The 15,744-nt window shown below is 45.3% G+C and overlaps 2 protein-coding genes across 4 annotated transcripts in view; both read right to left on the reverse strand.

Annotated features, from left to right (window-relative positions):
* Positions 1-9,006: 9,006 nt before the first annotated feature.
* LOC116407768 lies at positions 9,007-12,209 on the reverse strand. The gene is made up of 2 exons (XM_031893757.1): positions 12,166-12,209; positions 9,007-11,811 (listed from the first exon to the last, which is right to left on the reverse strand). Exons 1-2 carry the CDS (start codon positions 12,178-12,180, stop codon positions 10,906-10,908), a joined length of 921 nt encoding a protein of 306 aa, XP_031749617.1. The 5' UTR covers positions 12,181-12,209; the 3' UTR covers positions 9,007-10,905.
* septin12 (septin 12) overlaps positions 9,009-15,744 on the reverse strand; it is a 75,071-nt gene continuing 68,335 nt past the window's right edge. For 2 of the 3 annotated variants that reach the window (XM_031892699.1, XM_031892700.1), the window contains 5 exons: positions 15,436-15,553; positions 14,665-14,760; positions 14,376-14,472; positions 12,851-12,902; positions 12,049-12,543 (listed from right to left, as the gene is read on the reverse strand). In XM_031892699.1, coding sequence (XP_031748559.1) covers positions 12,426-12,543; positions 12,851-12,902; positions 14,376-14,472; positions 14,665-14,760; positions 15,436-15,553 — 481 coding nt within the window. In that variant the 3' untranslated portion in view covers positions 12,049-12,425. 3 annotated transcript variants of the gene reach the window in all.

Below are 15,744 nucleotides of genomic sequence, written 5' to 3' on the forward strand. Positions count from 1 at the left end.
GGTGGTATTTCCAATCTTGGAGGTGAGCCCTGAAGCTGATGGTGGTATATTCACCCCCTGGTGCTGATGGTGGTATCTCCCTCTCTCTCTCTCTCTGGCTGTTGCCAGGGGTATCTGTGCTCCTGTAGCTGCTGGGGGTATTTTTACCCTAAAGTGAAGTGTTATCGCTTGGTGCCCTGTAGTCTCTAGTTCCTCAAATGCTTTAAAGCCAACACCTACTAATTAATTTGAGGCTGGGTGAGTAACCTGGCTCGTTAAACTGGGTCTGAACTCCATAAACCCTCAGAATTCCATTTCAGCTGCAGTGCTACCTTGGCATCTCCCCAGTCCTGGGAGGCTTTTCCAGCAGAGAAGATGTAAAGAGTCCCGGCGTCCAGGCTGGAGGGATACCTTGCCTGTGTGTGAGTAGTTCCAGCAGCGAGATGGGTTGCTCTTTGCTTCCAGGGCGTACTCCGGCTCTCTCCAGTTGCAAGTGTTCCAGGTGGTTGGACTGTGGGACTTGTGTATAAGGATCACACCCAGTACAAAGTCTTTAGAGAAAGCTCCGCCCAATACCAACTCCACCGTTCTGCTCAATGTCTACCTGGCAGATAGGGGCAGGCTTATGTGGTGGACTCTCAGCCCTGTATGTAACACCCTGGGTTTTATGGTTATATGGGGCTGTAGCCATAAACCCACTCCTAGAATGGTCTCACAATACCTGGGATTACTTATCTCCAAGCCAAGTGCCCACTGTGCCTACTAAACTAAATAGCTCTGCCTCCCCCTTTTTGTGTTCTGTTTCCCTATCTTATCCTGTCATCAATTCTACCTGCAACTGGCAGTTTTATTCTGCTTTTATGGTATGGGAACCTTTATCTATATGATTCCTAATACCTTAATGAGCACTTATCTGCATATTCTATCTAACATATATTTATTTATGTATACATACATTTTATGTAATTAAATGGAAAGGGATTGGGTTGTACCATGTGTGCCTTAAATGTATGTATGTATAACTTTATTTATAAAGCGCCACAAGGGTACGCAGCGCTGTACAATCTTACAGAATACACAATTACACACAGGGAGGACAAGTGATATAATATAAAGAAATACAATAAATATATATATATATAAGTGCCACGTGGTATGAGACAGTAGGAAGGAGGTCCCTGCCCCGTAGAGCTTACAGTCTAAGTGGTTGGGTAACATACAGGCACAAACTGGAAGGTAAGAGTGCACCAGGTATGGGCATTTGCCCTTAAGCGCAGGACTGGGCAAAATAGTGTTTTAGTGCTCCAGAAAGTAACAGCTGAGCTTTTTCTTAAAGAGAGTGAGTGGGTGTTCCCTACGGAGGGATTCAGGGATAGAGTTCCAGAGGTAAGGGGCAGCGAGATAGAAAGGTTTAAGATGAGATCGCGCAGTGGGTGTGCAGCAGGTGTGTCCCCCCCCCTCCCGTTCCACTGACTTGGTTTGTGCCAAGCTCCTCTCTCTGATGGTGCAACTCCCAGGCTATAGCCTTCCATGCAGGATTGTTTGAATAACGCCTTGAGCAAATATTGCCCAAAACTTTAGATCATAGCATTTTAAGCAGTTCTTTCTTTTAGCTTTGAGTACTGTCAGGGCTGGGCAGCTTTCCAGATGTTGGTGTTGAACTTAAACTCCCACCAAGGGGAACATTTAGGGAAAAAAAGCCTATAGGCTGCCCTAGGTGCAACTGGAAACCAAGCTTGAAGGTATATGATGTTGAGATTTGGGGTGAAAACGTATTTACTGTCTTATTTTTGAACCTGCGGCTGATTGGCTGATGCACAAACAACAAGGTTTTCCTATACTGGTAACTTTGTTATAAGGAAAGGCAGGCCCTGGCCAAAGGTTGCACCTATAAGGGAAACCTGAATAAAAAAAAACATCTGATAACCACTGCAGGTAGATAGAGACAGTAGGGCAATGTGGAGACAGGAGGGCAAGATGGAGACAGGAGGGCAAGATGGTGACAGTAGGGCAAGATGGTGACAGTAGGGCAAGGTGGATACAGTAGGGCAAGGTGGAGACAGGAGGGCAAGATGGTGACAGTAGAGCAAGGTGGATACAGTAGGGCAAGATGGTGACAGTAGGGCAAGATGGAGACAGTAGGGCAAGATGGTGACAGTAGAGCAAGATGGAGACAGGAGGGCAAGGTGGAGACAGGAGGGCAAGGTGGAGACAGTAGAGCAAGGTGGATACAGTAGGGCAAGGTGGAGACAGGAGGGCAAGATGGTGACAGTAGGGCAAGATGGAGACAGTAGGGCAAGATGGTGACAGTAGGGCAAGATGGAGACAGGAGGGCAAGGTGGAGACAGGAGGGCAAGATGGTGACAGTAGGGCAAGATGGAGACAGTAGGGCAAGATGGTGACAGTAGGGCAAGATGGAGACAGTAGGGCAAGGTGGAGACAGGAGGGCAAGATGGTGACAGTAGAGCAAGGTGGATACAGTAGGGCAAGATGGTGGCAGTAGGGCAAGATGGAGACAGTAGGGCAAGGTGGAGACAGTAGAGCAAGGTGGATACAGTAGGGCAAGGTGGATACAGTAGGGCAAGGTGGATACAGTAGGGCAAGGTGGATACAGTAGGGCAAGGTGGAGACAGGAGGGCAACATTAATTCTTTATATATTTAGAAATTGCCCAAGCCTTTGACCCTTTAGCCTCTGTTGAATCCCAGCTCTCTACGTCCATTAGCAGTTGAAGCATGAAGAGCATTATTACATGGCTGGCACATAACTAAACAAGTCATTTGGGCTTTCGGAGTCTGCTTTGTATTGGGCTGTGCTGCAGTTGAGCCCTTTTGTAGGGTTCTGGGAGTTGTGAGCTTTTGGCTTCATGCTCTGAAGTGACAAACGGCTTCCAGGAACGTTTTTATGGGCATTTAATTGCCCCTGAATAGAGATCCCAGTTGGAAATTCTTCTGACGTTTCTTGCCCCACCCAGGGCCAAATTCCTCACAGAACCATTAGTGTGACCTGGGCTGTTCCATAGAGATGGCTTTGTATTCCTGCCAGGAGCTTCCACGCTACACGCGTCATGTGTATTGCTTAATATGTGCCCGGCTGGCTATCTAGTTCCCTCCCTATAACCTGGCACCATTTCATCTTTATGTCCATAAGTAATAGAGACAGAGTCCTGGCTAAAGCTGAAACTATGTCAATAAATCTAGCTGTACCACTTACAGGTACTTTCCACGTATTAAAGGGTAACTAAACCTCTAAATATGTTTAGCCTGAGGAAAGACTATGGAAGATAGGAAGTGCCAACAAAGGTTTATTGCCATAGAGTGACATTACATGCAATTTGGCTACTAAGCATCGACATGAGTTGCCCAAGATCTATAACCCATGACACTTCCCACTGATATAAATGGGATTCGGCTTGGGTAGGTAGTGGATATCTTCTGGCAGCAAAAGGGGCGTGGCTACTTGGAGAGTGGGCCGGTCATAACTGGGTGGGATGGAAATAGCCAAAAACCTGCTCCAGGAAGATGGCTTCTCTGTGTTTATTCATTCACTACATTTATAACAAGTCATTTATTTAGGCAAAATATTGTAACTGAATAGCAAGAGCGCTTGAGGGGGTGTGGCTGAGCAGGCTCGTGGGGCGTGGCCATTCAAACACTACAGTAAATGGAACTCTCCAGAGCAGGGGTAACTCCTTGGGTTTTCTCATAGCCTGAATAGAAAGCTTCTGCCAATCTAGGCCAGAATAGTTAGTCTATTGGACTCAGCCAAATTGAAGTGAACTGAATTGAAGTGAACACCAGGGTGCTTTGTATTCCAGAAAGAGTCTGCTTTCTGTATTGTTATACCAACTCACCCGGTCTAAGGAGATTGGCCAGAGAGTTACAGACTGCCCCATGTTGGGGGAGTTGAGTCTAACTGGGGTGGCAAAATTATCTGCTGACCCACCCCCTCAGTGTTGGGCGCCCAAGTCTCAACCCCGCTCCCCTATAACTCTGCACAAGAGAAGCAGCCGCTCTGTGATGGCCTTCTGGAAACTGCTAATATTTGTTAATCATTAAGGGAGCAAATACCAAGGCGTGCCCCACCATTTCCCAACCACCGGCCACGTGTTTGCCATTCGCCACCTGTCCCTGCAGCCTGGGATCCGCCAACTGAGAAATGGCACCCTGCTTCTTTCCACTCTGACCTGAGCATTAACTAGGGTAATGTCATCTATGTATTGATAGATAGATAGATAGATAGATAGATAGATAGGTAGGTTATGAATAGATATACAACAGATGGAGACAGACAGAGAAAGCTGGAGAGAAATATATAGTGAGATAATAGAGACAGAGGTAGATGACTGATCAATAGATAAAGAGATAGGTGATGAATAGATATAAATAGATAGAGACAGACAGACAGAGAAAGCTAGAGAGAAATATATAGTGAGATAGATACAGATAGAGATAGTTGATTGATCAATAGATAAATAGATAAGTGATGAATAGATATAAATAGATGGAGACAGACAAAAGCTAGAGAGAAATATATAGTGAGATGATAGATATAAACAGGAGAGATAGTAATAGATAGATAGATATAAACAGATGGAAAGATAGAGATAGATAGACAGATGATTGATTGATAGATAAATAGGTGATGAATAGATATAAACAGATGGAGACAGAGAAAGCTAGAGATAAATATATAGTGAGATGATAGATAGATAGATAGATAGATGATAGATAGATGATAGATAGATAGATAGAGACAGATGGAGGAGATAAGATAGATAGATAGAGACAGATGGAGGAGATAAGATAGATGATTAATTGATAGATAAATAGGTGATGAATAGATATAAACAGATGGAGTAGAGAAAGCTAGAGATAAATATATAGTGAGATGATAGATAGATAGATGATAGATAGAGACAGATGGAGGAGATAAGATAGATAGATAGAGACAGATGGAGGAGATAAGATAGATGATTAATTGATAGATAAATAGGTGATGAATAGATATAAACAGATGGAGACAGAGAAAGCTAGAGAGGAATATATAGTGAGATGATAGACACAGAGAGAATAAGATAGATGATTGATTGATAGATAAATAGATAAGTGATGAATAGATATAAACAGATGGAGACAGACAGAGAAAGCTAAAGAGATATATATAGTGAGATGACAGATAATAGCTATAAACAGGCAAAATAGAAATAGATGATAGATAGATAAATGTAAATGTAACAGAACTTTTGTTCAGCTGTTTTCCTGTTACCCGGAGCATTGTGTCTTAAAGGAGATGTAAACCCATGACACAAAGTAATGTTTTGCAATCAACAGTAACTTTTTTTCTAGATTTCAAGATATTAGCAGTTCTCACACTAATTTAATGATTTTGTAGCACAAGCACCACCTGCTGTTCATATCAGCCAACTGGGCACACTAAAGTTACTGAGAGAAGTAAAGCCTTGTTGCTCATGTTGCTTTGCTTAAGGGCCGTGACAGACGGGGAGATTAGTCGCCCGCAGGTGACTAATCTCCCCGATATACCATTCCACCGGCAAGAATGTAAATCGCCGGTGGGATCGCATACGCAGCGCCGAAATCGCCGAACTTTGCCTATCACGGCGCCGCCTTTACCATCCCACCAGCAATTTACATTCTTGCCAGTGGAATGGTATATCGGGGAGATTAGTCACCTGCGGGCGACTAATCTCCCCGTCTGTCACAACCCTAAAGCTGAACCACCAGATACTCACTAGCATGGGCGTCCACAGAAGGGGGCAAGAGGGGGCACTTGCCCCCCCCTGGAAAAGTAGCAAAAAAAACCTTACTTTCTGCACTGTCTCCTCAAGCCCGTTTTTGCTGTGCTCCGATTGGATCTTTCTTCTTGTGGATTCTCCAATCAGAGCACAGCTTCCTTGACAGACAGTAAAATTGACCAATCAGAGCACAGATGCACACAGGGATCGGGAGATTTTGCAAACTGGAAACAAATGAAGACTGAAAAGAAGAATCTGCAGCTGTAACTTTACCTGAGAACCAACTCTCAACTTTTGCTGCAGATTTCATCCCACAGGTACTATACACAGGCACTATACACAGGTACTATACACAGGTACTATACACAGGCACTATACCCAGGCACTATACCCAGGCACTATACCCAGGCACTATACCCAGGTACTATACACAGGCACTATACACAGGTACTATACGCAGGTACTATACGCAGGCACTATACCCAGGCACTATACGCAGGCACTATACGCAGGCACTATACGCAGGCACTATACGCAGGTACTATACGCAGGTACTATACGCAGGCACTATACCCAGGCACTATACACAGGCACTATACCCAGGTACTATACCCAGGTACTATACCCAGGCACTATACACAGGCACTATACCCAGGCACTATACCCAGGTACTATACCCAGGCACTATACCCAGGCACTATACCCAGGCACTATACCCAGGCACTATACGCAGGCACTATACGCAGGCACTATACACAGGCACTATACCCAGGCACTATACGCAGGCACTATACGCAGGCACTATACACAGGCACTATACCCAGGCACTATACCCAGGCACTATACCCAGGCACTATACCCAGGCACTATACGCAGGCACTATACCCAGGCACTATACCCAGGCACTATACACAGGCACTATACCCAGGTACTATACCCAGGTACTATACCCAGGTACTATACGCAGGCACTATACGCAGGCACTATAAACAGGTACTATACCCAGGTACTATACACAGGCACTATACACAGGTACTATACCCAGGTACTATACACAGGCACTATAAACAGGTACTATACCCAGGTACTATACACAGGCACTATACACAGGTACTATACCCAGGTACTATACACAGGCCTCTGTTCTGCCTCTATACAGATTTCAAATGGGGGCCAAAAATATTGCTCTGTGAGGATACAATTTTATTATTATTATAATTTTGTATTACTTATTTTTCCAAGTAGGCCCCTTAACTATTCATATTCCCATCTCTTGTTTAAACCACTACCTGGTTGCTAGGGTAAATAAGACCCTAGCAACCAGATAGCTGCTGAAATACCAAATGGAGAGCTGCTGAACAAAAAGCTAAATAACTGAAAAACCATTAAAAATAAAAGTGAATTTGAATGCGAACTAGCCCTGATCACAAACACAAATGTTTGCAGATCCCCTCACAGAAATGCGCGTATAAATACTTTAACATACTAAACATTTTAGGGTAAAAAAAAAAAAGCCCCCCCCGCACTTTTGTACAGTATCCCTGGGAGTCAGTGGGAACGGCAAGAGGTAGTTGGGAGGTTAACTTTTTACGCCAGCAGCGAATCCACTAAGTGTCACATTAGCTGTAGGTCAGTCTGTGTATGGGCCATCTTTAGCCTCCCCTAGTATCATCCTGCAAAAAAAATATATATATTTATATATATATATATATATATATTTGTCTGTTGCAGGATGATACTAGCTTACTTGCCCCCCCTTGGAAAATTTTCTGCGGACGCCCATGCTCACTAGCTTCATTTTACGAGCAGAGCAACATTGTTCCTTATCTCACTAACATAATTTTCTACCAACTGAAATGACCAGCAGGTGGCGTTGTTGGTTAAACTTCATTATATCAAAAGGGTAAAAATTGTTCATATCTTGAAAACTGAACAAAGTTTGCTTATAGCCTGTACAGAGAGATACCATAAAACTATGGCAGCATAGGGATTCCCCTGTACTAAGCACAATTCAGCAGGAACAGCCCCCTAAGTTTGCTCATAGCCTGTACAGAGAGATACCATAAAACTATGGCAGCATAGGGATTCCCCTGTACTAAGCACAATTCTGCAGGAACAGCCCCCTAAGTTTGCTCATAGCCTGTACAGAGAGATACCATAAAACTATGGCAGCATAGGGATTCCCCTGTACTAAGCACAATTCAGCAGGAACAGCCCCCTAAGTTTGCTCATAGCCTGTACAGAGAGATACCATAAAACTATGGCAGCATAGGGATTCCCTTGTACTAAGCACAATTCAGCAGGAACAGCCCCCTAAGTTTGCTCATAGCCTGTACAGAGAGATACCATAAAACTATGGCAGCATAGGGATTCCCCTGTACTAAGCACAATTCAGCAGGAACAGCCCCCTAAGTTTGCTCATAGCCTGTACAGAGAGATACCATAAAACTATGGCAGCACAGGGATTCCCCTGTTCTAAGCACAATTCAGCAGGAACAGCCCCCTAAGTTTGCTCATAGCCTGTACAGAGAGATCCCATAAAACTATGGCAGCATAGGGATTCCCCTGTTCTAAGCACAATTCAGCAGGAACAGCCCCCTAAGTTTGCTCATAGCCTGTACAGAGAGATCCCATAAAACTATGGCAGCATAGGGATTCCCCTGTTCTAAGCACAATTCAGCAGGAACAGCCCCCTAAGTTTGCTCATAGCCTGTACAGAGAGATCCCATAAAACTATGGCAGCATAGGGATTCCCCTGTTCTAAGCACAATTCAGCAGGAACAGCCCCCTAAGTTTGCTCATAGCCTGTACAGAGAGATACCATAAAACTATGTGCATAGTGACCCTTTGAAGTGTATCATAATATTCTGCACATCCCTTGCTCGTGGCCTTGGGCAGAAGAAAGCCTTTATTCCCCTGCCTGATGTACAAAGACAAATCACATACCCATGACCAAAGCGCTATCCTGCTGGTATCATTAAACGGACACGTTCCATTAGCAGCACATTTATCACACAGCCCTGGAACGCCGACAGACATTGTGTCAGTAGGATCTATGGGGCGTTACAGAAGCAGGAATATTCCCCCAAAACTGTCTCCTTCTATCGGCCATTTTAAAGAAAAAGTAAAGGTGCAATCATTTGGGAGCGTCTATGCTGTTCCGGTAGTTCTGACTCCTAAACCATTGTAGCTGATTTACAGACCCGCGTATAATGGAGCCCCTACAGACTGCGCCCCGACAGTCGCTTGCAAAGGAACACAAATCACGATGTGTCAGGTCTGAAAGGCGTTTATTTATAGAGGATTCCAGACGCTGAAACACCAACGTTATACAAAAAAAAGCTTTGATAAAATATGGACCCAATAGAGTATAGATAGGAAATGGCGGTGAGAGCGTGCCTTATTCTGTAAATACATCGGTACATTATATATAAACATCTTCTTCCTATCAGTCTCTCATCCCCCCCCATAGACCGGCACTGTCTCCATCTCTCCATCGTGTCGCTGGGGGTACCAGAACCAAATCTGGATCGCCTGCTGGTCTCGCCGGTGCTCCGCCGGTTTGTCGCGGTTGTTTATTCTTGATAAAAATTTTTAATTCTTTTAAAAAACACTAGTACCTATACAACATTCTGCAGTGCCATAGGCCGATAGGGATACTGGTGTGGCGGCTAGTGAGGTGGCAACAAGGTGTGGTGCTGAGTCGGTTCAGGGATGGCCTTATGTTGGATCAGTGACATTGCCCCACGGGGTGCTGATTTGATTGGGCATGAATAGGGTGATAAGTTTGTTGCTGGGCAGATCAGTTCATGTCCCTTTGGGCGACCAATCTTTGTTCAGGGCCCCCCTTTGCTCATAACATAAAATATACAAGAATATCTGGGACAGCAAACATATTTTCACCCAAAATCCAACCTAACTAGCCTTCTAGCTGGGCTTTTGGGTTACTAGGAAAGCAAATAAGACATTCTCCTCAATCTTACCCTAACTAGCCTTCTAGCTGGGCTTTCAATGGTTTCTAGGGGAGCAAATAGACATTCTTCCCCAATCGCACCCTAATTGGCCTTCCAGTTGGTGCTTTCAGGGGTATCTAGGACAGCAAATAGACATTCTCCTCAATCTTACCCTAACTGGCCTTCTAGCTAGGCTTTCAATGGTTTCTAGGGGAGCAAATAGACATTCTCCCCCAATCTCACCCTAATTGGCCTTCCAGTTGGTGCTTTCAGGGGCATCTAGGAGAGCAAATAGACATTCTTCCCAATCTTACCCTAACTCACTTTCTACTTGAGTTTTCAAGGGCATTTAAGAGAAAGAAGAGGTGTTCTCCCTAAATCTCACCCCAACTGGCTTCTAGCTAGGCTTTGGTCTATAGGAGAGCAAATAGACATTCTCCCCAAATCTCACCCTAATTGGTCTTCCAGGGGTATCTACAGTAGGAGAGCAAATAGACATTCTCCCCTATCTTACCCTAACTCAAATTCTAATTGGGTATTCAAGAGAAAGAAGAGATGTTTTCACTAAATCTCACCCTAACTGGCCTTCTAGGGTATCTAGGAGAGTAAACAGACATTCTCCCCAATCTCACCTTAATTAGCCTTCTAATTGGTGCTTTCAGTGGTATCTCAAAAAGCAAATAGACATTCTCCCCAAATCTCACCCTAATTGGCCTTCTAGCTGAGCTTGCAGGGGTATCTGGGAGAGAGAGAATAGACATTCTCTTCAAATCTCACCCTAATTGGCCTTCTAGCTGAGCTCGCAGGGGTATCTGGGAGAGAGAGAATAGACATTCTCTTCAAATCTTACCCTAACTGGCCTTCTAGCTGAGCTTGCAGGGGTATCTGGAACAGATAATAGACATTCTCTCCAAATCTCACCTAACTGCCTTCAGAGCAAACCTGAAGTCTATAAACTGGAAGAAGAATTGCCCTTGAGATAGATTAGTTTGCCTGAAGAATGGATAGGAGTAGCTTACTTTCCCTGTAGAACAGATAGGCAGTAGAATAGTTTGCCTGAAGAATGAATAGACCTTAGTTTACGTTCACTGAACAACAGATAGGCAGTAGAATAGTTTGCCTGATGAACTGATAGGCAGTAGAATTGTTTCCCTGTACAATAGATAGGCAGTGTATTTGTTTGCCCATGGGATGGGCAATAGATTTTGTTCTGCATAGGCTAGATAGGCCATATATTCACTAGCCTGGAGGAGAGATTGGTAGTAGAGTTCTTCCACTGTAAAATACATGGACGGTTAAATTGATTTGTCTGGCCTTGTGAGACGTTTGTAGATAGGATAGATAGGCAGTAGATTTGCTTGCCTGGGCCTGTGAGACAGAGTCGTTTGCAGATAGGATAGATAGGCAGTAGATTTGTTTGCCTGGCCCTGTGAGACAGATTCGTTTGAAGATAGGATAGATAGGCAGTAGATTTGTTTGCCTGGGCCTGTGAGACAGAGTCGTTTGCAGATACGATAGATAGGCAGTAGATTTGCTTGCCTGGCCCTGTGATACAGAGTCGTTTGCAGATACGATAGATAGGCAGTAGATTTGCTTGCCTGGCCCTGTGATACAGAGTCGTTTGTAGATAGGATAGATAGGCAGTAGATTTGCTTGCCTGGGCCTGTGATACAGAGTCGTTTGTAGACAGGATAGATAGGCAGTAGATTTGCTTGCCTGGCCGTGGCACAGAGTCGTTTGCAGATAGGATAGATAGGCAGTAGATTTGCTTGCCTGGCCGTGGGACAGAGTCGTTTGCAGATAGGATAGATAGGCAGTAGATTTGCTTGCCTGGCCCTGTGACACAGAGTCGTTTGCAGATAGGATAGATAGGCAGTAGATTTGCTTGCCTGGCCCTGTGAGACAGATTCGTGTGCAGATAGGATAGATAGGCAGTAGATTTACTTGCCTGGCCTTGTGAGACAGATTCGTGTGCAGATAGGATAGATAGGCAGTAGATTTGCTTGCCTGGCCCTGTGAGACAGATTTGTGTGCAGATAGGATAGATAGGCAGTAGATTTGCTTGCCTGGCCCTGTGACACAGAGTTGTTTGTAGATAGGATAGATAGGCAGTAGATTTGCTTGCCTGGCCCTGTGAGACAGATTCGTGTGCAGATAGGATAGATAGGCAGTAGATTTACTTGCCTGGCCATGTGAGACAGATTCGTGTGCAGATAGGATAGATAGGCAGTAGATTTGCTTGCCTGGCCCTGTGACACAGAGTTGTTTGCAGATAGGATAGACAGGCAGTAGATTTGCTTGCCTGGCCTTGTGAGACAGATTCGTGTGCATATAGGATAGATAGGCAGTAGATTTACTTGCCTGGCCCTGTGAGACAGATTCGTGTGCAGATAGGATAGATAGGCAGTAGATTTGCTTGCCTGGCCCTGTGACACAGAGTTGTTTGTAGATAGGATAGATAGGCAGTAGATTTGCTTGCCTGGGCCTGTGGCATAGATAGGCAATAGAATGTGTTTCCCTTACAGATAGATGTGCATTATGTTTTTTGCCTGTGGACAGACAGGCTGCATGCAGTAAATGCTCTGACCAATGCGATGGATCAAGTCTGTTTCCCTATACAGTGGATAAGAGTTCATTTCCCTGTAGGAGTGGCCTGGCAGTCAGCTGGTTCCATATTGGCTGGACTATAATGATCCAGTCTGGAGGCACATTGTCGGTCTCGGGATCCTGGGAGAGGGCTCACAAAACCCCCACCTCTTTTGTCTGTGATGACTGGAATTTCTCGTTCAGCCGACTGACCCTGTAGGTCTCATAGTGGATGTTGTGGGTTATGTCTTTAAGGTCCTGCAGGTTGGATCTATGCAGGGATAGAAAGGAAGAAGAAACAGTTGTAAGGAACATTCTTTGATGTTTGGCATTATACCTCACTGTCACGAGCTTTCAGTCACTGCACTAACTACATTCCTCCCCTTGAGGGAGAGAGAGAGGTTCTGCAGGGGGCAGACAAAGCAATAGGCATCTCTACAAAATGCTGCTCCCTCTCTGGTTGTATCTGGTACTGCAGCTGAAGTCCTACCAAATTCCCAAGCACGTCTACATTACAACTACATTTCATTGATTGAATTCATTGCTGTGCTCGAATGGAAGGGCCGCCTCGGACTTACCTGATAAGCAGATCCCGGAGGTTGGCAAATTCACAGTGTGCCGTGTTCTCAACTGGAAATAAAAACAGAGAGACATCAGGCAGTGCCCTCTGCAAACACTTCTGCCCTCCTTAATTTCTTCATGATACTGTGTAAGATTTCCCATTCAAAAAAGCAGCCATGTGTTCTGGGGTATTATACATGGAATTAGCACTGTATTTATCTGCCGTGTGTTCTGGGGTATTATACATGGAATTAGCACTGTATTTATCTGCCGTGTGTTCTGGGGTATTATACATGGAATTGGCACTGTATTTATCTGCCGTGTGTTCTGGGGTATTATACATGGAATTGGCACTGTATTTATCTGCCGTGTGTTCTGGGGTATTATACATGGAATTGGCGCTGTATTTATCTGCCGTGTGTTCTGGGGTATTATACATGGAATTGGCACTGTATTTATCTGCCGTGTGTTCTGGGGTATTATACATGGAATTGGCACTGTATTTATCTGCCGTGTGTTCTGGGGTATTATTACACATGGAATTGGCACTGTATTTATCTGCCGTGTGTTCTGGGGTATTATACATGGAATTGGCACTGTATTTATCTGCCATATGTTCTGTGGTATTATACATTGAATTGGCACTGTATTTATCTTCCGTGTGTTCTGGGGTATTATACATGGAATTGGCACTGTATTTATCTGCCGTGTGTTCTGGGGTATTATACATGGAATTGGCACTGTATTTATCTGCCGTGTGTTCTGGGGTATTATACATCAAGGTGGTACTTCCTCTACCTATTCACTTGTAGTAGAGATTTTCACCGGTTGTGGCTGACAGCGAGTTATGGGCGGGGGGTCCGCCACTCCCCACCTGCACTACAGATAAGGCTTTTAGGGTTTATAGGGAACCAATGATCCACTAGAACCTCTTTCTATTTGGCATCAGTATGGAAGCACTTCCCAGCTGTCAATGCAAAGAGAGTGCAGGTTAGTGGGAAAACAAACTGCTTGTCTATTGGGCAAACATAATGGCCAAGTTTGCATGTTCATCGGGCATGTTATATAATAACACCAACCAGCCTACCCCCTTTGTGTTCTTCTGTTGGCGTGACCAGGGATCAGTTCCGTGTTCCGTGTTTGCTACGTTATCATCTTCTATGGTGTCTAAATAAGAACCCCACCTCTATTGTGATGGAAAGACGAACGCAACGCTCACAGAGAGAGTTTCAGATACTAAAGAGATCTGCTCACAGTGCAAAGTAATGGCGAAAGCATGAAGCATGGATTAACTGGGGGCTTCCTTGCTGTGTATGCGCGTGGGAAGGGGTAGCCCCTTCTGTAGCAGCTGGGAAGCTTCCACCAACAACTGCACCCACCCTGACCTGCCTGGGTGATGGATAACAGGCACAGCCCCCTCCCCAATCTGATCTGCAGGTGTCAGGATATGAAGCAGCAGCCGCACTCTGTATATACATATCCTGCATGTGTATATTGGGGGGGTGGAAGGGTAAATATTCTAGCGGCATTGGTTTTTCTCACCTTCTATGACTCCCCACTTGGTCTTTCTGCCCAGGACTTTCCTGCCGTTCACCTGATGCTCCTCATCTGTTCCTACCACAGCGAATGGAATCTTCTCCTGGTGGGGGGTAGAGTGGTACATTAGGCTTGTGGGTGGGATAAGTACATTAGCCACACTACTGGGTGGTGATATAAGGCTCTCGTGGTGCTTATTCAACGCTTCCCAGAATCCTCAGGGACCGCCCTATGTCACTGGTTACACGGACCTATACATATATTTATGGCTCTTGGCAATTAATGGCTTCCTTACCCGAATTTTGTCATTCACTAAGGCATCCACTGGGTCTTCATCCAGCTCTGGCTGTGGGTACACGCTGATACCGTGGGTCTGTAGGTCCTTCCGTATCTGCAGGGGAAATCCATCAATAATACATCACAGGTTGGGGTGCCCAATGCACGTTTATTGCCCAATACACTTTGGCTGCTATAGGGACATTCCATATGCCAGTTTCTCACTCCTGGTCATAGGGACACAGAGTAGAATTGGATGGGGCAGGGAAAGTAGGAAGGGTACAATGACACTTTTGTGATCCAATTATAATTGAGCAGACAGAAGGGAGAGGCAGAATACAGCTAGTTTGGTCTGAGTGCTTGATTCTCATTGGAAAGGCTAACCTACTGCTTGGTCTGACTGGGGGCCTTACTTGTAGGGGTGTATATGGCCTGGGTGCTAGGGACACCATCTTGTATGTGCACTGTGCTTGGACTGCAGGTTAAGCCCTGTCCGATACCAGGGCCACCAACATGGGGGGGACTGCAGTCAGGGGCCCCATGGCAGAAGGCGGCCCAAAAATTTGCAAGTTGTGAAAGGGACATGGAATGTGCAGGGAGTGGGTGGGGTTAGGCACAATTGGGGAGTGGCTAAGGCAGAACAGGGGCATGGTCATTAGAAACAATTTCTCTATTGGACCCCATTTTACTTGTTGATGGGGCTCACAACCCAAGAGGGTTTATAACTGGTGTCCCCTAAGGGGAGGGCCCTGCTAACTTAGTAGTACGGGGCCCACAAGCAAGTACCTACCCTCTGTTTGAATTCCTCCCTCTCTTCCAAGGTGAGAGTATCTGCTTTAGCGATCACCGGCACCACGTTCACAATCCGGCCCAATCGCTTCATGAACTCCAAGTCCAGAGGTCTCAGCCTGGAAGGGATAAGTCACTCTAATGAGCTTGTGTCGCCCACCCTATTCACTTTAATGGATCAGTGCAATTTACTTGCGGCCACAAGGTGGTGCTAGAGGGGATATGAGGAATGCCCTGAGTACTGCAAGCAACATGGCAGCTCCCACCACGTATGCAGGATATCTGCCAATGGCAAGGGCAGAAAGGGTGG

Source organism: Xenopus tropicalis, chromosome 9 (assembly GCF_000004195.4).
Source record: "Xenopus tropicalis strain Nigerian chromosome 9, UCB_Xtro_10.0, whole genome shotgun sequence".
Lineage (NCBI taxonomy): Eukaryota > Metazoa > Chordata > Amphibia > Anura > Pipidae > Xenopus > Xenopus tropicalis.